The sequence below is a fragment of the Alligator mississippiensis genome, chromosome 5 (assembly GCF_030867095.1).
Source record: "Alligator mississippiensis isolate rAllMis1 chromosome 5, rAllMis1, whole genome shotgun sequence".
Classification (NCBI taxonomy): Eukaryota; Metazoa; Chordata; order Crocodylia; family Alligatoridae; genus Alligator; species Alligator mississippiensis.
The window spans coordinates 52,450,106-52,477,149 of NC_081828.1; the positions used below are offsets into that span (position 1 = coordinate 52,450,106).

The window sequence follows — 27,044 nt, forward strand, 5'->3', positions numbered from 1 at the left end:
GTTCACGTAGTCATCCTGGCCACACTTTGTTGGAGTAGTACAGGGATGTCCAACCTTTTTGAATGTGGGGCCAGATCACAAACCTTTTATCACCCAGTGGGCCGGCAAGCCATATTCAAAGATGTCACAGGAAGTGGTATCATATCAGGAAGTGATGTCACATGACCTTTGACACCAGTGAAGTTGCAGGGGTTGACATGGTGCTGGCTGACATGGCATGCATGCCTGGGTTGACATGGTGCTGCAAGAGCCACTTGGCTACAACCAGGTTGACCTGGTGCTGGAGAAGCCGTGGGGCCAGGCCAGGGTTAACCTGGGGCCTGCCTGGCCTGCCAGTGCCATGCCTGGGTTGACATGGTGCTGCAGGACCCGGCTGGGCAGAACCGGGTCTGCACCGGCCACGAAAAGCAGCATGCAGCTGAAGCCAGCTTCCCATGTGCTGCTGGGGATGGGAGGAGGCCAGCCAGGTCTGCACCGGCCAGCAGAAGTGGCGGCGGAGCCATGTGCTGCTCAGGACTGACGGGTGCAGGCTCGTCCTGTCCTGAGAGGCACACGGCTCTGCCACTGCTTCTGCTAGCCGGTGCAGGCCCGGCTTGGCTCCTCCCGTCCACAGCAGCACATGAGAAGCGGCCCCCTCAGGGCCTCGCGCAGGGGCGGCCGGGCCTGGAGAGCTGCAGCGCCCGGGGGGAGACTGGCTGGGGGAGCAGGCACCGCCTTGCTGTGGGGCAGGGCAGGGCAGGGCAGCGGGGCTGGCTTGAAGCAGGCAGGTGAGGAGGCAGGCGCAGGCCAACAGTGCCAGCAGCCACTGCATGGCCTCCTGAGCGGGGCAGCTCCCGCGGGGGTAAGTAGCTCCCCTCCCCTCGCTGCCAGCTGGGGCCCGCGGACCAGCCCTGCCCACTCTGCCTCTGCCGCCGCTCGCTCCACAGCGGCGGCTCCACGCTGCCGCTGCCACAGCTCTGCATTCCATAGCAGCGGCTCTGTGCTGCTGCCATCGCAGCTCCACACTCTGCGCCGCTGCCACCACGGGCCAGATAAAATGGCTTGGCGGGCCACATGGCAGCCCATGGGCCATATGTTGGACAAGCCTGGAGTAGTAGCTTTTTTTCTGCAACTGGGCACAATTCAGTTAACACGTTCATCGTATTAGGATGTTAATGTGAATAGCAAAGTCTTCCATGCAGCAGTGTTTTGTAGTGCTCCACGGAAGTTCCTTTCTTATCTTTTTCAACCAACTTCGTCGTCTTCTGTTGGTTTATCATTGCTGATCCCCCATGCAGTCAGTACTTCTGTGGTTTGGAACCAGACTCTGTGCTGAGTTTCATACCTACGTCATTGTACTCCATAGAGTCAACATTTTGCATGTTTGTTGACCTATCAGTTCTTTAAAGTCACCAATTGGCCTGTCTAAGGAACCCTTTTCCACATCAGTCCCCATTCCTTCAAAAGCAAACCCAGTTTTACGGAAACATTTTGTGAAGCTATCGGGTCCAACTTGGTTTGTAGCAACAGAAATCCAGCAGATGGCATCCAGCACAGAAGTCTTCTTTGCAAGTTCAGTGATATTTTTGCCAACAATGATTGCAGCAGTAGCCTTGTGCAGTGAGCTTTTAGACACTTAATAACACTGTGATGCCTTGGTTGTGTGACACTAGTCATGCTGCAAAGATAAAAAATAACTTTACAATTGACAGTTTTAGGGTAGTGTGTCATGCAGTATTAAGGAATACACAAGACTTCACATTATTCTTTTTTTATTTTATTGTTGAAATCTTGAAGCAAATTTTCCATTAAAGTAGACATCATCTGTGCCTTCCTGTTCGCACACCAAGTTACAGGCAAATTATCCTTCTTAATGTTTTTGAAACATTGTGGACTTAGTGATTTCCCTGTTACCAAAGGTTTCTCTAGTGTTTTTGTCCACAAAACCACACACCAATAAGTCTCTCTCTTGCTTTTCCCAATACACTCTTCAGTTTTCAAAGTTACTGTAATGTTTTAATAGGAAATGCTCTAAAAGCAATCCTGTCTCATCACAGTTTACTAAATTTCTAGGCTTGTAATCTTTGCTCAGCAATTTGACACCATCTAACCATTTACTCATGGATTCTTCATTGATGTTGGCCTTGCTTCATGCTTGGTTCAGTGTTAAGTTGTGTCAGCTTTGGAAGCTCTAGCCATCCATTTGATGCTTTAAACTTATGCATTGCAAGTTTCTCCGTGACCAGTTCTGCCTGACCGAAGAAACATTTCCAACGTAGGCAGATTTCTTGCATGGATATCTACAAACCATGTGTAAACAAATCCTTGCTGCCTGTAGTCTGAGATTTTTACCTTTTTTTTTTTTTTGCATGCCATTCACTAGGCAACCACTACCTTTAGCTTGTCTTTATTTTTTTTAAATGTTGTAGATCTATATTTTACTACATTGAAACTTAACTGTCGACTGTTTAGCATCTAACTTCTCTTGTTTATTACCTTTGATGACTTCAATCTTTTGTTGCAGTGTTAGTGTGTTTTTCCTATCTGCCATCACACCAGAAATGTGGTCCACTATGGCCCTGTCAGTGTTACTGGACTATGGAACCTGTTTTAGGGAAGACAGTGCAGAAGTGTGCAAAACGCAAGCACAGCTCTAGTGGTCCGAGGTTCAAATCCCAGCCTTCCCAGGCACACCACTGTGTTTATTTTTATTAAACATGTTTTGTGTTCCTTTTTTAATTTCAATATTTTTATACGTTCTCCAATTCTGTGAGTGCAAAATACATACAGTAATTACTTTTCATGCTGTCCACAGGCTCATTGCACACACTCTCCCCTGCTCAGCACGTAACAACAGAGGGCTAATAAAGAAGGTAGCACGCACTCTCTCTCTCCTTCCACACCCCCGGGGTTTCCATGTGTTTCCATGATATACAGCAGGGGTGGGTAAAATATGGCCCGGAGGCCAGATCTGACCCACGAGGCCATTCTATCCGGCCCATGGAGCCCCCAAAAATTTTAGAAAATTAATATTTCTCTGCCCTTGGTTTCTGTTAAAAATGACATAAGTCAAGGGCAGTAGGACCCAAGGGAAGCCCTGGCAGGCTCCCACAACAGCAGGGCCCGCCCAGCCCCACCCCCCCCATCCAGAAGCCCCAGCAGGGGCTTCTGGCCTGGGACCATGTGGCTGCCCCGCACCGGAACCACAGGGAAGGTGGGGGGAAGGGCAAGAAAGGAACCCGGGGAAAAGCTGAGCTGGGGGGGAGGGGGGGAAGGAGCGGCCTCTCGCCTGCCCTGTGGCTGGCACCCCTCACTGCAGCTGCTCACAGCCCACCAGGGGCTGCCTGTGCCTGTTCCAGACAGACTGCGAGTAACTGCAGCAGGGAGTGCTGGCCATGGGGCAGGAGAGGGGCTTCTCCCCCTGCGCTCAGCTTTTCCCCAGGCTCCTTCCCAGCATGGAGGAAAGTGACCCTTCTGTGCCCCATGGCCAGCTGTCCCTGCTGCAACCGCTTGCAGTGCGGGGCTGTCTAGAGCAGGCACAGGCAGCTCCAGGCGAGCTGCGAGTGGCTACAGCATGGGGCACCGGCCACAGGGCGGGCGAGGGGTTGCTTCTTCCCCCCCCACCTCCAACTCAGCATCACCTTGTAACCCAGTCCCACTACCAGCCTGGGCCCCGCATGGCTGCGGGCTCGCCCCTTGGGACTGTGCGTGGCGACAGCAGCTGCAGCCCACCCGCTTGCCACGCTGGGCAGTGTTTGTCACCACTGCCTGCGGGCTGCCCAGCGTGCGAACTCTGGGTGGGCAGCAGCTGGTGCTGAGCATGGCGAAAAGTGGCCCCTCACTCGCCCTGTGCCTGGTGCCCCGTACTGTAGCCACTTGCAGCCCGTATGGGGCTGCCTGTGCCTGCTCAGGACAGCCCCATGTGGGCTGCGAGCAACTGCAGCAGGGAGCGCTGGCCATGGGGCAGGTGAGGGGCTGCTTTTCCCTGTGCTCAGCACCAGCTTCTTCCCTGCTGGCGAGCAGGGGGTCAGGGCTGTATGCTGCCCCCTGCCTGTACCGCAGGGCTGGGGGGCACTGGGATTGAGTGGGCGGGGACCTAGCGGGAGCACAGGGCCCACACCAGTGTCCCAGGGCCAGTGTCGGCGGGGCCCAGAGCAGGGTGGCAGGAGCACGGGGTCCCAGCTGGTGGTGGCTCTATGGAGCCGGGCCAGCTCCCCCCTCTCCCTGCTGGTGCAGCCCAGCCCAGCCCAGGAAAATTTAATATCCATGCCTTTTTCATGTCACATGTAGTGGGCTCTAGCTTTGTGTCTGTCTTTCAAAATATAGTGCTCACAGCTGCCGAAACTAAATATTTGTGTTAGTACAAGGGAAATACTTCAAGGAGAACCTTGAAGCCTCCAGCTACCAGGGAGATTGTGTGCTCTCCCTGGGGAATTCAGCTCCCTTTTCTGAGGGTCACTAAAATAAATCCTGACCTTGCTGTGACGGGTATAGAAGCTTTCAGTATTGCTTGCCTGCCAGCTATTAGAAAAATTATCTTGTTACTAAGGCTGCTTCCCCAATACCCTTTTTGCAGTCTAGTGCCTTCTCCTTTCATCTCTGTCTCCCTTATCCCTGTAGCTGTTTCTCTTGCCACCATCCCTTTCCCATGGTTCCCCTAGATGGTTGTGCCTTTCTTTTCTCCCCTCCTCCTCAGCAGAGTAGTGAAGGAGTATGCCCAGCTGCTCAAGGGAGCCTGTATTGTTGTTTTCTAACACAGGGGCATAGGTAAAGGGCTGGATTCCCACCACATACCAGTGCTGCTGTTCACTTGCCTGCGCACCTCATGGAAAGAGCAGGAGTGAAGGAGCTCCTGCCACATGAGTGATTTCCAGGCTGTAATAACATCAGAGGTAAGGAAAGCTCCCGTTAGTCCTTCCCCCAACCCCCTCGGCAGATAGCAGCCCACGGGTATCAAGCTTGCTTTACTCTGTAATACTTGCTGCTTGTTTGAACCTGATGCTGTCCAAGAAAATCAATCGCTACTTCCAAATGGGGTGATCTGATAGGGCTCGGCATCTGCCTCCATCTTCACACAGCCCTAGACTGACAAGGAGAAACAAATGGTGAAATTTTCCTTCTGTGGTGGGAGAAAAATACCCACACACCAATAACTGCTCAAGCAGGCCCAGCCTCCAGCCACATACCCCCTTGACTTTGGTGCCAACCAGGAGGGAAAGCAAGTGTATACACTGTTTCTAGTGGGAGGGAAGGGATTGGAGAGATGGACTGTGAAGTTGTCTGAGGCTCTAAGGCCTTGTGGTGGGGGTCTGGGGCGCAGGTAAGCTGTACGCTGGTGTGGGGGAGCTGAGGGCCTGTGGTTTGCAGGGGAAGTAGTCAAGCCCTCTGTATGGCCTATACTTTCCTATCAAGTACGGGGCTGAGGGGCCATGTGAAGAGCTGCACAGTGCACTATGAGGCTGTTTGTAGAGCTGTGGGAAGAGGAAGAAATCAGACTGGGCTGTGGGTTGCTTCAGGAATTGCTGTGCAGCCGTTCATGGGGCTGGGAGAAGAGGTGGTATGAGGGCAGTGAATGAGAATGGGAGACCTAGGGGTTGTGGAGAATATTTGGTTTAGTGTGGTGGTAGCTGTAGGGTGGTGGGCATCGGTGTATGCCTCTTGCCTGGGAAGGGAATGCCTGGATAAATGGTGCTGCATTACCTCTGAAATCTGAGCGGAGAATGCCCCTGAAATAAACTTACTATTCAGCACAGAAATGGGCTAGCATATCTTGGGGTGAGGTACCTTCTTGCACCTGGACCCCATGTCTCCTTGGACCCCTGGTGGGCAGCTGCTCCCTCCACAGCACTCCCAGCATAACTCCCACGCGCACATCCCCATCTGACTGCTTGATTTTACACATTTCCACGTAATAACTCTCAGACAAAAGGACACTTGTGTTGGGCAGCAGTCTGGCAGCACTGCGTACACAGTTGTAATTTCTGGCTACAACCCTGGGGCCAGGAGCACATTTTTCTGCTTTCCTAAGCCCTGTCTGAAGCAGCGCACTTGCCTGAGCAGAGGCTGGACCTCAGTGAGACAGCAGTTCATGTTAGCAGGACTAGACAAAAGGAGCTAGCTATTGCTACCTCATCACTTGTCAAAGGAATGTGAAGCCATGGATTCCTGCCCAATCTTTGAGTGCTGGGTGCACTTTTTTCACCTAAGGCCAGCTCAAAAGCTGCTTTGCATCCTGCTAGACAATGACTTTGCCACTGGAATTGGTATCTCCTACCCATGATTGGCAGTCAGGAGAAATGTACTTATAGGGCTGGGCTGAGGATTTTTTGAAGAGATTTTTTTGCCATATGCCTTGCTTTAAAGCTTGTGACTAGGAGTCATCTTTATGACCTCTTTATGACTTCTATTCTCCCTGTCTCTTGCTGCAAAAAAGCATGTATGTTTTTTAATCAAGCAATTGTTTTATATGGATTCATGTTTTTAGGGCTGTCTTTGCAAGGCAAAGGGTGAGAATTTTCTGAAGGCAACAGCAGAGATTCTCCACTACAGGGACCAAAGACTGGTTCTTTTAGGAAAGGGTTTGTGCTGATTTTTCTGGATTCCCCCATGCTGGGAAGCCAGTGACTGGGTGATTGGGACACATGTTCCAAGTCAGTAGTGGCAGACCATAGTAGTAGTGGAGTTAATTGCTGTGTTTGGGAAAGGCTCAGGTCTGGGTGAGCAAGAAGAGGGAATGAATTCCCACTCATCCAAGGATAAAGGGTTGGCTCTGGGAATAGAAATGTGGCAGGAAGATCCCCAAGAGCAAGTGAGCACAAGAGAATGAAGGGCCTTCCTGAGACTCAATGAGTCCTTCCAGGTTAGTGTGCTGATTAGAAAGAAAGGGGATGTGAAGAAATGGACACTGTCTGCTGGATAAGCCTTATTAACGTTACTTAAGTCCTTGTGGCCCTCAAGATCAAGATAGACTTGAGCCTCTTGCATAATGAATGAAAGGGAAGGTAACTCTGCACTTGTCCCCACACAGCTCTGCGTGTAATTAATTAATTTAGAACACTGTTATGACTCTCTGTGCTGCTAACTGATAGGAAACTGAGGTGGACTTTGGTATCCCACCCACGTTTATAAGTAGACTGCAACTATGAGAAGCTTTTGCTTTTCTTCCCCTTCATTTGACTTGCATGTTGAGGCTGACCTCTACCTTCTCAGGCAAAGTGTATCCGACTGGCACTGTAACTCGTTGCAAAAGGTGAAAGCAGGGCAGGGTGGCTTCCTAGACACTGAAAAGGGAACCTGGGAGGATGCATCTTTTGACTTTATCTCTGCAGCAGGAAGCTGGCCAGAAAGGTTCTAGGCAGAAACTGTTCAGAAAGATAGACCAGCTTTAGGGATAAGGAGTTTTCTGTACAGGTTTCCCTCGCTTTATGCAGGTTCTGTATGTGCGAATTCGCTTTTATGTGATGACCCTTTTTATACCAAAAGTTCATTATATGCAAGGTAAATTCACTCTTATACGATCAGTGTGGTGGCCCACAGTCAGCTGCTTTGTGCGGTACACTGTGGGAGTGGTGCGCACCAAAATAGAGTCTCCAGTGTGGATCTGTGCTCATCGCTCATCTGTGACACACATTGCTATAGTTGCCATCCCCATTATGATAGTGCCCTGTGCTTGTGTGTACTGTCTGCTGTTGGTGAGTACCAAAACTGCATTGTAAAAGTGGTAGAAATGGGCCTGGGGGTCAGTACAGTTGAGGTCTTGGAATGTATCCCTGTTTGTTACATTGTAAAGTGGGTTCCCTTTATGCAAATTTGAGTTATGCACGTTTTCCAGGAACACATATATACAGCATAAAGCAAGGGAAACCTGTATTCTGAGAACGTCTTGGTTAGTGTTAGCAGGAAAGGATTCTTGCTCCCGCAGTGCAGTATGGTATTCTGGATTCAGTAATTATTTCGGTATATAATGTGCCTATCACAGGGGTGGGCAGTTATTTCAGGTGAGGGGTTACTTACTGAGTTATGGAAAGCTGTTGAGGGCCGCATTGGTAGCCTCATCCCTTGACAGGTGCCCCTCCCCCTAGTCGCCATCTTGTGACCAGAAGTCCCGCCCCCTAACCCCCGACCTTTGCAGCCAGAAGTTCCTTCCCTTGCCCCCAGAAATTCTCCTTTCAGCAAAGGGTTTTGCCATCTCAAAACCTGAAAAATACCAAATTATATTCTAAAAATTGAACATCTACAACATTCATTAATTTGATTTCAAAAAATATTTTTGCTCTGATTTACATGTATTTATGCAGTGTACACAGAGGTGTATGCACAATAGCTTAAAATGAAGTCTTACGCTTGTATATTGTAAGGAGGGTGGGGGACATGGGGATAGGTTTGTGGGGGACTGGAAGTATGTGGGGGAGGGGGAGGGTGTGAGTGTGGGGTGAGGGAGCATGTGGGTGAGTATGTGAACATGGGGTGTGGGTGGCTATGGGGCTTGTGGGGGAGGGTAGCTGGTGTGTGTGAGGGGGTGTGGGGAACCTTGTGTATGGCCATGCCAGGGGGTGTGGGTGTATGGTGGGGTGTGCATGTGGGACTTGTCCTATGAACACTCTCTCTCTCTCTCCTCCTCTCTCACTGCACACACACATACACGCACAGAGTCTCTCTCTCAGGTACACAGTCTCCCTCTCTCTCATTGCTCTCTGTCTCTCTCCCCCTCGCACCCTCCCTCCTGTTCCTGGCCCTAGGGTACTGGCACGGGCCCCATGCTCCCATGATCCCGTGATCCGGCAATGCAGCCACATGGTGCTGGAACAGCCTGAAAGCTGCAGCAGGAAGAGACTTCCGATTGGGGGGGGCAGGGCTGGCCTTGTTGCTGGTTCCTGCCAGCTTCTCCTGGGTCCTACTGCTCCTGGCTCCTGTCATCTTTGACAGGCAGCCAGGAGCAGATACATATACATTTTCTAAATGTTTTAGGGGTCCTGTGAGCCGGATAGAATGGCCTGTTGGGCTGGATCCAGCCCACAGACCATATTTTGCCCATCCCCTGGCCTACTGCTTTGGGGATGAAGTCACATATTAAATTGTGGCTGGTCTCAGTCACAAACAGATAGTCAGGTGCTCGAAGCCAGTGGTTTTCAACTGTATTTGTATCAGGACCCATTTGTAAACATAGATGGCCAGTCCTGATCTGCAGCTCCCTGGCCCTGCCCATATCCCTCACTCCCTACCCACAGACCACTGGCCTTGTTAGTACCCCTCACTCCCCACCCAAAGCCCGTGGCTCTGGTGTTGCCCCTCACTCCCCACCCACAGCCCCCTGGCCTTGCCAGTGTCCCTCACTTCCTCCCTATCCACAACCCCCTGGCCCTGCTGGTGCCCTCACTCCGAAACCCAGTCCCTTTCCCCCTCTCCCACCCAGGCCATGCTGGTGTCCCTCCCAACCTACAGCCCTGCCCCTCCCAGCCCTGCCAGAGGGGGCTCCCTGCTGCCCCCGTCCCACACAGGCTGGAGTGTGGTGGCTGCAGCAGCTCTGGGTCATGCGGGCAGCAGTGGGGCAAGTCTGTCCTGGCATGGGCTGGAGGGAGAAGGAGGGGAGGCATGTGACATCCCCTGTGCCCTGGGCTGGGTCTCCCCTTCCATGTCAAGCAGCCTGGTCACAGCTCCACCCGCTCCCAGAGTAGCATCTCCTGGCTGCCGTGTCCCTGTGAGTACAGGCACCAGCCCCAGTGCCACCAGCCCAGCCATGCAGCTCCCATCCGCCCCTGAAGGCCCCCCACTTCCCTCCTGAAAGGGCAGGTGCTCTGTCCCCTGCCTCCCCTGCCCTGGCACAGGCACCTGCCTCCCCCTCACACACCCATCCACCCACACCCACCCCATACATACCCGGACAGTCCCCAAGCCCTGGACCTCCAACCCCCACTCCACATACACTTACCTGCATCTAGCTCCTGGGGCTGTTCCCATGATCCTGCCTGGCTGCATGCCAGCCATGTGCATGTGTTCATGCAGGTGCATGTGCGCCTGCTGATTCCAATTGCCCAAATCAGCTCCTTGCAGGCTGGAGTGCTGCCAGCCTGCAGGGGGAAACCCATGCTTTCCCACGATTTTCTGGGACATACAACCCTTTCAAATATTCTTGCGACCCGCAGGTCAAGAAACGCTACAGTAAGCTGTTGTCTGATTATTGCTTTAGGTAAACAGTTGGCCTGCATGACCCCACATGGCCAGTGTGGGAGGCCTGGGTTAGAGGATCCCTTGGTTCAATGCAGGGGTCAGGATCTGGGAGAGGCCAGAGGATTTTACTGGCAGGTGCAAAATTGGACGTGTAAAATGCTTTGGCTTGCTGCCAACATGCTGAACCATTTCTCCTGACTGGGACACTGTCCTGGTGAGATGGCACACTGCCCTGTCATAGAAAGCAGGCTTTCTGAGTGGTGTTTAAGCAGAGATGATTGAATAGTCAATTTTGTGCAACGGACCCATGTGCCAGATAGAACATCAACCAGGAAGGCAACAAACAAGCGTGCAGCAAAACGGGCTGTGTTTAAATATGCTGAGAGGCCAGCACTGCGCACACAAGTTCTGCTCTTTTGTCTCTCAACAATCAACATCACATTTCATTCTTAACTGCCTCATCCCTAACTAGATTGGGACCTCTTGAAACCCAGGTGTCTTTCTCCAGTCTTGTTAAAGAATCAAGAGTGTAGACTCAATACCAGTATTTTAATGAAGGTTGCCAGTGCTGCTTTTGCCAAGTCTAGATGACACATTGAAAAAGGTCTCAGCAACCTCACTAGCACCAGAAGTAGCAACAGTATTGAAAACTGCTGTAGAGAAGCAGTTTATAGAAATGCAGAAAGTTCCCGTCAGTGCTGACTGAGACTTGAGCACAGTAGTAGTCCTCATTGACACTATAAGGGGTATTCTAATTCTGGATTGAGAGTGTTTGCTAATCCCAGGGAAAAATCAGACCTCTGTCTTTTCTCCAGCCTGATGAGATTGAGATTTATAAACCAGGGCCAATTTTGGAAATTGAAATGTCCTGTATTTCTTGCCACAAGACCTGGGAGAGGGTCTCTTGCTGGCGCACACAGGCTGCTCAGAAGGAGCTGCCAGTTTAGGGATGTTTTAAGGAGGTAAAACTGATTTCTGCAACGAGTGCTGATGATGGCAGCCATGTACAGGGCAGGGGGATTAAAGGAATTTCATAATCCTGGTGATTTCCTTTTGATGAGGATTATGAAACCAATCACAAATATCAAAAGCTTCAGATTAAACCAGCAGCCTGAGAGCAGATGCTCTGCTACTCTGGGGATGGCAGAGCCTGCAGCAGGACGGAGTTGAGGCAGACCCAGGACTGGCTTGCATGTTATTTGGAGAGAATCTCCCCTCCCCCTCAATCATTCCCTATCCACAGTCAATCAGTGGATAGCTGGTTTGGACAAGGACTGCCTGGTAGCTGTCAGGTAAGAACCACTACTTCCTTAAACTGCCATCTACACTTTGTGGTATGACTGATTCTGGACCTGTTTGAACTGTTTTTTGTTCTCTTGCACATCTGTGCTTAGGGGCCAAGTGATGGATGCTATAGTGAGGAGACTAAGCCAGAGTGCCCTACTGGTATAATACAGAGGAGGGTATGATATGGCACTAGGAATGACTGGAAAGCAAACTGCAGATTATCCTTTGGGTGAATCTGCGTCCCGGATGCCTACACAATGCATGGGTATATGTGTAAACTTTACCACTCTGGCCTGTTTTCCTCCTCTTTCCTCTATGAGTGTTCTCCTTACCCAGCCTGATAGTCTCCAGAAAAATAGCCATCCATTTTGAATCCGCTTCTGTCATTCAGGGATGTGCAGCCTGGTGTGTGCTGGCCAAGCATTTCCTGACCCTGTTGGAGAGGGGAGGAGCTTCATTTAATCTTGTTTTGAGTCAGCAGGGCACTTCCTGATTTGAGGGTTTCTCAGTGAAAAACAAGAGAATGAATTTCAGACCCTGTTTCTGGGTCTTCGGGTGATTGTTGCAAATTGGCGTTAGTACTGCATAACATGGCTGCAGTCTAGCCCATGTGTTTATATAGCCTGCTAAATATGCATCTTGCGTCCTACTTTCCCTGAGAAATGAGCTCTAGTTTCTACTGGGTGCATCTACACGTGCCCCTACAGCACTGTTGTTACTGCACCATCATTTAGTACTTCCTTTAGGCAGCACACAGTTATTTTTAGCCGCTATGTCGGTGTACCAATGCACTATAGTGAAGCAGCATATTGCTACGGTGATGTAGCTGTGGCACCGTGATTTGTGACCGTTGACATTATGTCACCGTAGCGCGTTGCTACAGTGACATAGTGTCTTGTGTAGATGCACCCACTGTGTATCATGTTTTGTTTGGAGGAGCAAATGTACCTGAAGGAGTAAATGCAAACCCGCTTTACCACAGGGTGTTCCTGTTATCTCACTGAAGAAATTGAGGCAGGATTCAGGCCTGCCAGCCCAGAAGTGATTTTTTTTTCCACACAGGTAAGTACATATCTCTAAACCCAAACACCAGAAGCAAAAGCATGTGGAGGAGAGCTGCTGCCACTGGCTGCGTGCATATCATGTGTGCCAGTCTCCTGTTGCCCAAGGTACCTGGAAATTGCTTTTGAACATACGAAAATGAGGAAAGGAACTAAATTATTGTAGAAAAGAGTTTCCACCCTATCAGCATCATTAATTCCAGCTCTCTCTCTTTCTCAGGAAATTCATTAAACAGAGGAATGGAACAAAGCTGGTTCTTCCTTGGTGTCCCTCCAGTTAGAGCAGTGGCTATTGCTACTTCTTCTGTGAGACTAGACTGTTGGCATGCAGGCAGGCCTTAGGCAGGGCCAGCTGGGGCACTTGGAGAGGGTCCCAGTGACTTTGTCCTCTCACACAATGATGTGACATTGGCTCAGGAAACATTGTATAAAACAAAATGCTATCCCCTGCAGAGGGGTAGTGAGGAGGAGGAAGACAGAAGGATGATTTTTCCTCCCTTCTCTCTGTCTCTCCACCCCTGCCACCAACTGTCATATCCATGCTTGACAGAAAACTGAGTCCAAAATCAGATGCCCAGTTTTTGAACATAGTTGTCCCAGTCTCTTCTTGGGTTGGCTTGAATTAGCTCAGTGGAACCAACTTTCCTTAAAGCTCGAAGTTCTGTGGTCCGGTGATCAGATGAGACACTCTGCCACATTTATTTAAAAGAAAAAGACCTTTGTCCTTGTGACTGTAAAGGAAAAAGTTGAAAAAGTGAGTCCAAAAAGGACGGAGTGATCCACAGATTTATTATTTCTTAAAATCTCTAAATTTTGGGGGGTCTCACTTGTGATTTCTGAGCCTTTGGGACTGGCAGTATTATTAGCATGCCATATGCACTTGAGTCTGGTATGACATGCCAGACCTCTTGGGGATGTTCATATTTTATGTACCCAGGCTGTGAAATGAGCCAAGGTTCCTGTGAGGCATCACTGCCAATATAATAGAACTCTGTAAGAGGGCTGCTGCTATTTCCCAGATATTGGCAGGTTTCTTGTCAATTTTACACACTAGAGGAACACATTATGTTGCTGCTATATGCACTGAAAGTCTCACGATTATTTTCATACTGCTTTCCTGTCCCAAGCTTGCTCTGGCTGTAGGGAATGTGCTATATGTTTAACTGCATTCAGAGCATGTTGGTTCAGCTAGTAGGCTGTCCTTTTGAGATCAACTGCATTAACATTATGGGCTTAAAAACAAATCATAGCTCTTAATTCAGGTATCAAACTCATCTGGTCCATAGGGCTGGATGATTGGCATAGGATCAGTCAACGAGTCAAATCAGATCTGTGGGCTGGCCCCATATGTTGGATCCAGCGTGCATCCTGAAGGAGCTAGAGTGGATGTTGCATGCAGTCTGATCCTGCTTCACAGCCACACTGCACACAGCAGCTGTTCTGCACATGGCAGCAGCTCTGGTGCCACACTGTTGGATCCAGGATAAAGCTGATATGCTTTGGAGTGGGCATCACATATGGTATGGTCTTGGAGTGGCTGGAGCGGGCGTTGTGTGCAACGCAGTCCCAGAGGGCCTGAGCGGACACTGTGTGTGGGGCAATCCAGTGGGCCTCCATATACTGCCTGTGGGTCCACTTGGAGACCCTCAGGCAACACCAGGGGCTGGATAATAGGACTCTATAGACTGGATTTAGTCTGTGGGCTGTATTATTGACACCCCCCCACGTGTATTTAGCTTAGGTTTTATCTGCTGCTTTCCAGAGCAAAGGAAGGGCATTTTTGTCCTGAAAGCTTAACAGACATTTCTTCTAATCAATAAGATATTATGGGACAAATTGTATTTTTACAAATGCAGCTGTTTCAGTGGTGGGATGGAATAAGTTAGAGGAAGTGAAATGTCACCTGGAGAGCTAGCATGGCAATTATGACATGAACGTTGCACTTTCTTTGCCTGCTTAAGGGTTTGGTATTCAGGGCCCAAAGGAGTTGTGTGCTACCTCCTCATATTTAATGAGCATAAGTGACTGCTGAATTAAATAGCTTGAGTGACTGTTGAAGAGGGAACTATTGTCAGGAATATATGCATACTCCAGCTACCATGCCTTGAGAAGTGATTTCTTAGAAATGGAAGGGAGAAAAACAAAAGCCCTGGAAATAAAGGAAAGCAGCAGTTTGACTAAAAATTAGCTACTTTTGTGTTAGTAAGGGGTGTTTGGTACAGGTGGGGAAAGGGTTACAAATGACAAGTGTGCTATATAGCTGTAGAACTATGAGGCTTTTTTTCCTGTGTCCTTCTCATTTAAACCGGCTATGTTTGCTCTCTGCAGGTAGGCTAGCCCTTTGGGAGCATCCTTTGTCTTTGGGAGACAAAGAATACATCATGCTATCTCATGCAGACACTGCTTTTTATGGTACTTTTTCTTGCCAATCTGAAGTAAGACATCCAGATTGACAGAAGATTGCTGAGATACCTTGCTTGTGGTGAGAGCTGTGCTGTGGTGTTGTCCACATTCCTGTGGGCATTTATCAGCAGATTCTTTGCAGCCTTGGCATCTCCCATGGCGATGTGACAGAAACCAAACCACAGCTTTGATATCTGAGCTGATTCCCACATGCACAGCCATCTCCAGTAGGTCCTGAGAGGATTGTCCATGGAGTGCAGCTGGAGATGGCAAAAGAGTAAAACTGAACCCCTGAATTTAGATGTGTCAAGACCTATAGCGCTGGTCTTGATAATATGTGATGCAAAGACAAAACAGCTGGAAGGAGACTAAGTCTGTGGGAATCTTTACCTTATGAAGGATGAAGTCCCTTTCCCCTTTGTTTTCCTCTCTGTTGTAGGCAATGTGGGTAATATTTTGCAGCAGTTAACAGTAAAAGCAATATCAAGTTTGCATTGGGCAGAAAGAAGCTGGCTCTGGTATATAAGATACTTCCCTAATGGGCCTGTGAAGGGCATGCTGTGTCCTGTGTTTTGCTCCTGAATCTAGAAGCACAAAAGAATACTTTCTTATCACAATAGTCCCTACAGGCCTAAAGTGAGAACAAAATCCCTTTTCCTAGGCATTATGATAGTTCATGGACAGGGCATGACTGTGCTGCACATTCAGCAGGGTAAATTAGCTTGTGCAGAGCGCTGTGGTACCATGACTAGGCTGCTCTTTTAGAGCTAGCTTTGGATGTCTCAGTGTTTTGCTGCAGTATGCAGCGTAGATGTACCCCCAGGCACACTCCCTACCCCAGAAAGGTTTCTGTCTCTTCAGGCAAAATAAATACAAGGAGGAAGGGTAGGAAATGGTAATATCCCCATTTTACCAATAGGAAACTGGGGTGCAGGGGCAATAAGACCTAGAATTTACAAAGTGTGTAATGATTTTTGGGTACCTCAGTATCTGGGTACCCAACTTCAGGAACTTTGAGGGGAATGGGTGGTCAGCACTTTCTGCAAGCAAGTCTACTTTAAGATGTCTTAAATTGGGGGCACCCAAAGATTATTAGTCGGTTGTGAAACTTTTGATTTGTGATACTTGCCTGAGATCACACACGGAGTCTATGGCAGAGCTAGGACAAAGAACAAAGTTCACCTGAGTCCCAGTTCAGTGCCTTAACCACAAGATTGTGCTTTTAAGCCCCGCCCTAGCTTTCTGGGCAAGTTAGACAAAAGGGGCATGACATGAATAAGCAGATAACTGCCATGCCCAGCTATGATACTGGGCCAGGCACAGGGCCTACAAGGCTAGAATGTAATGAATGTGGCTGCTAAATCTGTTTCAGAACAGTTCGTATTGTTTGGGGAGAGTCTGGCACTGACTGGATGCAGAGCCTGAATCCTCCTCTGGAGAGAGGGTCTCTCCAAGGTTACACTGATAAGGCAGTGAGAGGTCTAAGGCTCCTTTGCCTTTTGAAAAATCCCAAATCCAAATGCAATGCCCTCTGTTCACTTGCAGTGATGCTTTCTGGGGTCTGAGTTATGCTCCTGCGGGCCAGGGGAGTTAAAAATTTTCACTGGCCTCCTCCAAAAAATGGAGACTAAACAAAGGACATTCCTGAGCACCAGCCAAAGGCCGCCAAGCTTCCCTCCCATCCCCCTTCCTTGAAACTTCCTTCCACATTCCCTTGCTCTGGGCAGCTCTGGGTGTAGAATTACACTCATCCTCCTGCAGGAAGCCAGGCTCTCTTTGGCCAATGCCTAGGATTTGCAGACCTTCCTTCCCTCCCCTATGGCTATGCAAGTGTGTAGCCATGGTGACTCAGTGGGCCCCTCCAAACATGGCTTACCTTCTATAGCTGCCTGTTCCTGTCTGTGGTTGGCGTGTTTTTTTTGGTTGAATGCCCTGGAATGTGGCTTCCAGTGAGCGCAGGGCTGATTCCCAGCTCCCAAGGCGCACTTGGCTCACCCGCAGCTGGGTCACTGGAGAAAGCCGAGGCAGGCTGGAGAGAGGAGGAGAGAAGGGGGGAAAAGAGGGCATCCCAGCTGCTGAGGAGTCTCAGCCAAGCAGCTGCGCTCAGGCTCTGGCAAAGGGTTTGGATTTATTTATTTATTTATTTTCCTCCTCTTTCAGTTTCCAGCCCCTTTTGCTGCTTGGCACCAGGTCTTTCTGAGGGGTGTGGTGGTAGGAAGAATCTGCTGCATTTAACGTGAGAGATTTCAGACAGGGAGGGGCTCAGCTGGGGTGTTGCTGCCATCTCTCTGCACTAATGCCTGACCCCCAAAGCTGGGGCCCTGCTGCCATTCCCCGCAGGCTGCCTGCTTATATTTGCTCTGTGTCTCTGGAGTGTAATTCTGCCCCCTCTGCTTTTTTTTTAACAGCGCGAATATGAACAGTTAGAAATCTAGGGATGGAAGGGATGATATTTTTCCTGCCTCATGCGTGTTGCCTAAGCAGCATTACATAGAAATGGCGCCAACTAAAGTGAGTCTGAGGGAGTGGGCTAACTTCTCCCCTGCTCTGTCTTGAGGAGTAGGGCTTGGTATTAGCAGCTTTTCTAGCCTTACAGGCAGGGGCCTCCAGGATCCAGGCTCAGGGAAATGGAGCCCTCAGGGGTGCAGCCTGTGTGTGGCCCACTGTTTCACAGAGAGACTTTTGTTTTGTGACACAATCTGAACTTGGAAGGAGGCTGGGGAAGAGCTTCTCCCCAGAACAGACTTTGGCGGGGGCAGAGCTCCCACGCTCCCTCATCAGAAGCAGCAGTCTCCTCCTAGTCGAATCAAGAAGGGCTTGGTGAGTATGAAAATGGGGAGAACTGAATAGAATGGTGGGGCTCTTCTGTAGCCATCAGCTCCTCCCCATGGTTAGGGAGGATGGTTTTTAGGCCTAAAAGGGAGTTATATGGAGGGACTGGAGATCCTGGTTGTGGTGGGGGACTATGATGAAGAGTCTCTTGTGGAGTGAAGTATCAGCTGGTGTCAGAAGTCAGACCCAGATGCTAGCTGAGTACCTTGCTGTTACTCCTGTATCAGGACAGGAAGGAGGGTTTTGTAACTAAGGCACTTCACTGAGCCTGCCTGAGGACATTTGAGTTTAGTTCCTAGCTCTGCCATACTGTGTGACATTTGGCAAGTCACTTTGCTAAGAAATTGAAAAGTATCCAGTGATCTTTTTGGAAGCCCCATCATAAGCCACTTTTAAATGGGTCTTAAGTAGATGCTTTCTTTAACTGCTTTTTTGGAGCTAAGCACATCAGCCCTTTGCAAGTCAGATCTCTTCAAGTTTGGGGACTGAGAAACTGAGGTACTTAGAATCAATGGGCATTTATAGTTGTGCTCCAGGAAGCAGGGATGGGACACTTTAATTAGAGCAGCTTCAGGAGCTGCTCTAATTAAAGCACCAATAGCATCATGTGTATCAGCATTCTTGCGCTGAAAAATGGCAGCAGGGGCACTTTAACTAAAGCTCATCGAACGAGCTTTTATTAAAGCACCCTGTCGCCATTTTTCAGAGTGGGGATGCTGATGCATGTGATGCTGGAGTCTGCTGAAGCGCGGTAGTTACCATGCTATAGCAGACGCAATTAATTGAGTCGGCTCCAATGTGCTGTAATTACAGCGTGTCGGAGCAGCCTCACTGCACATGTATAGGCACCCAATGAACACTTTTCAGATTTTAGCAAATGAGGGTAATAATGTTTCCTTTACCCTCATGCTATGCCTGTCTGGTCTATTTAGGTTTCACTTCTCGGCCTCTTGTGAGCTCAGATCGAGTGTAGGGAGTATCTGAAGTCCTGGACTAAAGAGTCTGGGATGGAGGATGCTTACCTGTAGTATCTGGGGACATCTGAACCCCAAGACATCCGGGCTTGGGTCTGCATGTAGTATGCCTGCCAATGGATTTGGGAGTATCTGAAGTCCCAGGGTGATAAGTTTCAGATGGAGGATGCTCACCGGTTCATAGATCCATAGATTCATAGATGTAGGGTTGGAAGGGACCTTGTAGATCTTCTAGTCTGACCTGCTGCCCTGGGCAGGAGAGAAAACTGGGCTCAAACGACCCCAGCCAGGTAAATGTCGAGCCTCTTAAAGACCCCTGGGGTAGGAGCGAGCACCACTTCCCTTGGAAGTTGGTTTCAGATCCTAGCCACCCTGACTGTGAAGTAGTACCTTCTAATGTCTAGTCTAAACCTACTCTCTAGCAACTTAAGGAGGTTATTCCTTGTTACTCTGGGAGGTGCTCAGGAGAACAAGGTCTCTCCCAAACCCCGCTGGTCCCCCCTAGTAAGTTTATAGATGGCCACCAGGTCCCCCCTCAGCCTTCTCTTGTGAAGGCTGAACAGGGTAAGGTCCTGTAGCCTCTCCTCATAAGGTCTACCTTGCTGTCCCTGGATCATGCAAGTGGCCCTCCTTTGGACCCTCTCAGTGCTGTCCACATCCCTCCTGAAGTGCAGCACCCAGAACTGGATGCAGCACTCCAGCTGTGGCCTGACCAGTGTTGCATAGAGGGGGAGGATCACCTCTGCTTGAGATGCATCTGTGGATGCATGACAAGGTATGGTTAGGCCTACTGACCGTGTTCTCTCATTGTCAGCCCATGTTCTTTCTGCCACCATGCTTTCGAGAAGGGAGTTCCCCAGCTGGTTCCTACACACCCTGCACTTGTCAGTATTGAATCCCATCCTATTTTTATTTGCCCACCCCTGTAACCTGTCCAGGTCCTGCTGTAATCTGTCCTTCCCTGCTTGCGTGCCCACCTCATCCCAAATCTTGGTGTCGTCTGTGAATTTAAACAGGCTGCTCTTAACCCCGTCGTCCAAGTCGCTAATAAAGAAATTGAACAGTGCAGGCCCAAGGACCAAGCCCTGGGGGACTCCACTGCCTACTTCCCTCCAGGTTGAAAATGACCCGTCCATCACCACTCTCTGAGTACGACCCCTCAGCCAATTAGCAGTCCATCTGACTGTGTAGGCATCAGTGCCACAGTCACCTAGCTTTTTAATGAGAATGGGGTGGGAGACAGTGTCAAAGACCTTCCTGAAGTCCAGAAAGACTACATCCACCGTGACACCTGCATCCAATGATTTTGTGACTTGATCGTAGAAGGCAGTCAGGTTGGTCTGACAGGACCTGCCCCTAATGAAACCATACTGGTTGCCCTTGAGCATCATCCCTGCTGCTGGCCCATCACAGATGTGCTCCTTGATAATCTTCTCGAACAGCTTCCCCAGGATTGAAGTAAGACTAAGACTGTGGTTGTAGCACCACATGTGGTGTTTAGAATGATTGAGTTCTGCCTGCTCAATTGATATGGTTTTTGGAATGATTGAGTTCTGCTCACTCAATATGATTTGGAACTGATTTGGCTGATTTGACCTGGAACACAAAATAAACAAAAAAAATAAAATTAGGGGTGTGTGTGTGTGTGTACAAAATTAGGTTTGTAAGCCCCTTGGGGCAGGGACTGTCTTTGTCCAGTGCATAGCCTATAGGCACAATGGAAAAGAGAGTAAGAGTTCTGGGTGTCTCGGCTGTCTGCCATAGAATCCCTTTGGCACCCCCTTGTCATGGGACCCTTTTCAAGGTCAGCATGCAAGTAAATATTCTGAGTTGTACTAACTGAAGCCAACTGTCCTTTTAACCTGGTGTCTGCTATGACTTCTGTAATTAGATTCCTCCACTTGGATATTTTTTTGAACAGATGCATAATTCTGAAGTCTGTTTGAAAAACAAGCAAAAAAAATCCTTTGAAAAAGTTTATGGGCAGAGAGAGCCCCATTGGTGATGCTGCCTTCTTCCTTCAGTGGTGGAGCAGCTTAGGTGACCAAGGGTTCTTTTGCCCACACTGCTTAAATCTGTTTAAACTGAATGAGGCATCCTGGAAAAGGATTGACTTGCTGGTATGAACAGCATTTCCACTAGGGTTCTGTTAGCAACACTTTCTTAGGGATGTTCAGATGATACTGTTATAGAAAGGCAAAGTGTTAATCATTTTAAAAGTAGCAACACTGCATGGGAAGAAAAGCCCTATGTCAGAGGCTAGAGGGAAGCGTTCAGAGTAGTTTGGGTGAAAGGAAGGGACTAGTATCACACATTCACATGGCTCTTAGTGGCAGAGAGGATTGGACTACCATTAAAATTTGGCAATGTCTAATTGCCACACACACTGGCAGCCAGGGCTTTGTGGGGAGCTAAATTATAAGCAGAGAGTATAGGAAATTAGGGCTGAAAGGGACTTCATGAGATTGTCTAGTCCAGCTCCCTGCTCCAGGCAGAATTAACCCTGAATAAACCATCCCAGTGAAGCGTTTGTCTAACCTGCTCTTGAAAATTCCCTGGGGTGGGAGTTCCACAACCTCTCTAGGTTGCCTTTTCCAATGCCTAACCACCCACATTGTCAAAAAGTTCTTCCTAATCTCCAACCCAGATTTCCTCTGTTGCAGGTTTAGATGGTTGCTCTTAATCCTGTCCTCTGTGGCCACTGAGAAAAGCCCATTGCCATCCTCTCTATAATTACCCTTCAGATATTTGAAGACTGTTATCAAATACCCACTCAGTCTAGACTAAATAATCCTAGTTCTTTTAACCTTTCCACCTAAATTATGTTTTCCAGGCCTCTGCTGGTCTCTTTCCAATCTGTACACATCTTTCTTGAAGTGTGAGGTCCAAAATGGGACACAGTGCCTATTTTACTGTGATTAAAGCACCACATAAAAAACATGCAGTTATGTTAATGCACAGTAAAATAGGCTACTGCACATTCCGCATCATTTAAAAACTGTGCATTTGTTACTGCGCATTAAAGCAGTCTAATGTGCATTTTTTTTTAGTACCTCATATTGGAGGTACTACATTTAATGCGCATTAGAAAAAGCACCTTAATGCACATGTAGACAGAGCCACAGTCTTCTTAATGCAACCTGGAATGCTGTTGGGGTTGTTTTTGTTTGTTTGTTTTTGTAATGAGCACACATGGATCATATTCAGTTTATGGTCTGCTGTAACCCCCAGATCCTTCTTTGCAGTACTGTATCCTAGCCAATCATTCCCCAGTCTGTATTTGTGCATACAGTTATTCCACTCTAAGTACAGGACTTTGCAATCAAGCATGAAAAGCTTTAGGGAGTACATTTTTCTCCTAGCACAAACTGACTTCAGTAGAACTACACTGTATAGGACTCTTAACAGAGTTTTGTGGAATTCCCTTGCTACTGTTCTCCTGGGAGGGCTGGCAGGCACAGGCCTCAGTGATGCAAGCTCTTTCCAGACTTGAAACCTGAGCCACATCCGCTAACTGAAGAGGAAATATATCCCAGAGCAAAGCATTATAAAAGAGATGGTGCTGGGCATCTTACTCTCTTTTGATCAGTTATTTGGAATTTAAGTGTAAAACAGCTCAAGTGTTTGTAGTCCTAAGTGGTTTGTAGTTCTTTGTACCTAGCTTTTCTTGCCTAATTACCATCCCCATCCTTATTTTTTAATTCCTCTTTTCCCCAAACCTTCTGCAAAGTCATGAGATTATTTTGTGTTGCTTGCTGACTTTTTTTCCAGAACCATTTAGTCTGGATGGGAAAGAATTACATTCTGCCTTTCGCTCTCATGCCTGCTCTCCCCATAACGTCTTTCTTAGTTTCAGACAAATACCTGGACCTGGATATACTTTCTCCAAGAGCTGTGGGGTTGTGGACACTGGAGGATAGAATTAGGATTCATAGTTATTTGATAAATTGTAAAAATGGCCTGAGATATATCATGTGAAATTCGGTAAGGAAAAGTGCAAACTACTGTATTTATGCTGAAATGGTCAAATGTACAAATACAAATCAGGTAATGTTTGGTTAGGTTGCACTACTGCAGAAAAGGACCTGGAGGGTTATAGTGGACTGTAATCTGAATGTGAGTCAACAAGGTAATATTGTCACAGAAAAAGAGCCAGTAGCATACTGGGTTGTATTAATATGCTGCATGTTTTTATCACTGTTTCACTGATGAAACCTCACCTGATGTACTGTCTTCAGTTTTGGGCACTGCACTTCAAGAAATACTTAGATAAATTGGAAATTTAGGTTGGTTGTTAGGAAGAAGTTTTTATGAGTGTAGTTGAGCACTGGTACAAATTACATTGAGAGGCTGTGAAATCTCTATCATGGTAAATTTTGAAGTGCAGGTTATAGAAACACTTGGCTGAGATGGTTTAGACAAGGATGTTTCTGACTTGGACAGGGGCTTGGATTAGGTGACTTCCTGAGGTCCCTTCCAGACCTGTTTTCCTATGATTCTGTGACTTTAAACCTTGGCCCTTGGCAAGAGGGAGGGCCAGATAAGCAAAGAGCCACCTACTGTATCACCCATATGGTAGAAACAAAAAATCAAAGTCTGTTACAGTTGACCTGTGGTATCTGTCCATCTGCAATTACCATGGAAAATGAAAGCTAAACCATGACAGTTTACCTGGAGTGAGATGGAGTTAAGTTTCACTCCAGGTGAACTTTCACTTAGAGTGGGGTAATTGTAGACAGACACAATTACTGTGCATCAGCTCTGAGGACAGTAAGTCCACAATGCTATTAATTTGCGTTTGAATGTTTATCTATACCTTTTCTGTCACAGGGAAAAACATTTAACATCCAGATATATCAAGCTGGAATGCATCTATGTATTTCTAATATACCAGTCACCTAGTGCACAGCAACAGTAAATCAAAGAGTCACTCCTGGACTTGCTTTAAAAGCATTAACCAGTTGAGTGTTTGTTGTAGTGGAGGGATTCAGATATCCAAGCTGGAGTTCATCTGATCTCAGCGAGGGCCCTCAGCAAGGGCCCTGACCTCTGCAGCCAGGAACTCTGCATGCATGTCACCTTGTGAGGCCTAGAACAAAGTCTTTGTCCTAAGAGAATGACCAGGCTGGTTTTCTTGGAATTGACATGCACCCTAGACTCCTGCTTCAGAGCCATGCAGAACTGTTTTTTGCTCACCTGGGAGCATCTTTCTTCACACACTCTTTACTCTGCACCTCTGCCTTCCATGATTCTGTCCAAGACTGGGAGTACATATACTAGAATACCTCAAGGAAGGTTGTTCTAATGGGGGTTGCATCCCAGCTGAAGGCAGGATGTAACTGAAATCTACTGAGAGATGATGTTTTCCTGAGATTACCAGCACACGCTCAGCATTAGATTCTAGACTGGAGGCTGACCCAAGTTGCCCTACCAATGCTTTTGAAAGTTGCTATTATTCTCTTCAATGTAATGTACAGATTTGGGAGCAGAGTTGCCCCTTCAGTGTGAGAAAATTTGTCTGGAAGAGCAGTGGAGAGAGGGATGGAGGGAGTCATAGTCACCCCTCCCAAAATGTCATTGAAGTTGGCCATTTTTTAGCTAGCTGGGTCATGGTCTGAGGACAAAAGCAGCGTGACCTAGGCCCTAGGGGGAGACCAGAAGTGTATGAGTTTTATCCTTAGAGTTTTCAGTTGCTTGTTGATTTGCCCAAGACTTAATTTTTTCTATATTTCAGTTTCCTTTCTGTAAAATGAAGACTACCTGTCTTTGTAATATGCTTTAAATTCCTATGATAAAATGTGCTAGATAAGTAAAAATATTTATTTGTCATTCATTAATCTGATTGGTCACTGTCAGGAACATCCTGCCTGGAGGCCATTACTGCTATTGTAAATCATTTATACAGGGAGACAGAGCAAATGCAAAGAGAACACAACCTTTCTAATGTGTCTGGAGAAAAGGAAAGTTGAAGTGTCTGTTGCCATAGACACGCTGTTCTGTTCACAGGACTTGTTCCTTGTCCTCGCATCTGAAATCTGGCACAGTAACCAATCAGAAAGCATTGCTTCATTCTCACTACAGCAGATTACAAAAGAAGGTATAAAATAGCAGAACAGTGATGCCAGGTGGATTTCCTGAAATGATGGGCATACCTGACAAATGCACCCAACTGGGAGGAGGGTATGTGGGCGGTTAGTGGGAACAGGGGCCTTGGAGTTCAGAGTTCCTGCTTCTGGACCCAGTGCTATAGTGGACACTGTGCAAACTGGGTCTCCATTTGCCCTTACATAAGACAGGAATAATCAAGAGACATTTAAGCTCTCTGAGGCAGGGACTGTCTTTTTTCTGTGTTTGTAAAGTGCCTAACACGGTGGGATCCTGGTGCATGACTAAGGTGTAGGGGTCATACAAATACTAGTAACAGAAGTAGTGATGTGCAACTGTTAGTGCTCTAGCAAGAAGCTGTATAAGGCTAAATAATGTTAAAAGGGACAATGGAGATGGTCTTTCCATGAGAAGAGGGAGTATAGGACAATCTAGCCAGGACACTCCTGAGAGTTCCCTTTTCAGCAGAGCTAAACTTTTGCATTTAATGCTGTTTTCTTTGTCTGAAGGGTCCCACAGGAGGTGGAAGGTATGGAGGGGAACTCACCAGTGGAGAAGAGAAGAGCTATGAAGAATGTGAAGCAGTACAGCAGGAGCACTAGTAGAAACAAGCTCTCTCTTGAGAGCACATTGCCTGGCAGTGATCTGTCCAAGGGAGTGGCATTGGAGCCAGTAGGGCTGCGAGGGGAGCTAAGCAGAAGCCCTCACTCTGTTCTGGAGGGCAAAGTGAAGGCTCTGAAGGAGAAGAGAGTCACCATGAAACAGGGAGGAGTACTATCCCAGGAGCATCTCTCTCCAAAGAAGACCAAAGTCAAGAAGGGGAAGCTCTTATTGGGCCCAGCTGTTGTGGAGGGGGTCACTCCAGATGCAGTGGTGGAGCCGCGGGCTCAGATTCGCACCTACTTGACGGATGTGGTGCTAGACAGTAGAGATGATGCAGACTGTGGCCAGCGTGCCAGGAGGGCCATGCTCACAGGCCCTTGGGACAGCAACGTAGACTCTGTGAAAGGTCACAGGACAGTGGGAGAGCATGTAGCCTTGAGCCAGAGTTCAGCTGATGTGCTTTGGAGATTTCCTACCCCAGGAAGCAACATAATGGAAAATGCTGAGTACCCAGAAAGTGGAGGCAGTCGAGGTTCCCCAGATGGGTTCTGGGATGCAGGCTCATCCAAGAATGCTGTGTCCAGCAGCCATAAATCTTCCTTAAGAGAAAATGGCAGACCTACCCTGCCAGCCTCCTGTGGAGAAGAGATGACCCAGGCAACAGACTTTGAAAGCATCCCATTTGTGCTCAGATATGATTCATGTGGAGCAGCCTCCTCTGGACGGCTTTGGAGGGCAGACAGCTGGGACAGTATTGGCAGCTCTGGGAGTACTGCCAGCGTGCTATCTCTGGCTGAACGGGTGGAAAGGAACCGGATGATGTTGCAGGAGATGCTGAGCCTGTCAGGACAGAGCCGTGGTCTGCAGGAGTCACGTACACTTCATCGGCATGAGGGGGAAGGTTCCTTACTAGCAAAGGATGGACCTGGTCATGGTAGGTATATGATGGAGGGCATCCAAAGTGGTGGGAGATGTGAAGGTGGGATAATTGTAGTCATCTCCATAGAGCTTGGCCATTGCATCTTAGCTCTACCCTGAAGAACCTAAAGTTGCTATTCTAGTCCCCGGTCCCAGCAAGAAGAGCACATCATTCCTGAACTCTTGACAGCTCTGTCATTGTTCTGGTGGCCTTGCAATGTAAAACAAACACCCTCTCTGACTTAGATTATCACACTTAATTATTTGTTGAAAGGTTTCCTATGAAGAAAGCAAAAGAAACTGGTTCTGGATGTCTTTCCCATTTTCTGCCACTTTATGATAGAAAGAAAAAGGAAATATCGCGGAAGTTGTTGAAGGATTTTTTGTCTGTTTTCTTTCATCTTAGGCCCTTTCTCCATAAAATTTTGTACCAATTCAAATTAAATCAACAAAATTTCCTTGTGTAAAAACTTGAATTCAGTGCCTTTTGTTGATTAAACTTCTGACATATCAGGAAAGTCAAATCCGATTTTATTGGCTAGTTGAGATATGAATTTCAATGGCTTCCAGTTCAAAATTGAATCTTTAATGAAGAAAGTCTTTCCTCCAAGTAAATGCTGTATTTTTACCTAAAATCTTGAGTTTTATGTTCAAAGTGCTTCAATACAAAATATTTCTCCCAGTTAATGAGATTTCACTTTCTGATATAAAAATA

At 48.0% G+C, this 27,044-nt stretch overlaps 1 protein-coding gene and 1 long non-coding RNA gene across 7 annotated transcripts in view; one reads left to right on the plus strand and one right to left on the minus strand.

Moving 5' to 3' along the window:
- KIAA1614 (KIAA1614 ortholog) overlaps positions 1–27,044 on the plus strand; it is a 62,926-nt gene that overhangs the window by 3,232 nt on the left and 32,650 nt on the right. For 3 of the 6 annotated variants that reach the window (XM_059728368.1, XM_059728370.1, XM_059728374.1), the window contains exon 2: positions 25,318–26,345. In XM_059728368.1, coding sequence (XP_059584351.1) covers positions 25,318–26,345 — 1,028 coding nt within the window. Of the gene's footprint in view, positions 1–4,766; positions 4,872–16,929; positions 17,018–17,181; positions 17,718–25,317; positions 26,346–27,044 lie in introns of those variants that run through there. The other 3 variants (XM_059728373.1, XM_059728372.1, XM_059728371.1) reach the window with 3 other exon arrangements.
- On the minus strand, positions 10,677–16,861 carry LOC109286343 (uncharacterized). Its single transcript, XR_002094350.2, has 3 exons — positions 16,774–16,861; positions 14,967–15,157; positions 10,677–13,225 (listed from the first exon to the last, which is right to left on the minus strand). It is a non-coding gene; the product is annotated as an uncharacterized LOC109286343 (long non-coding RNA).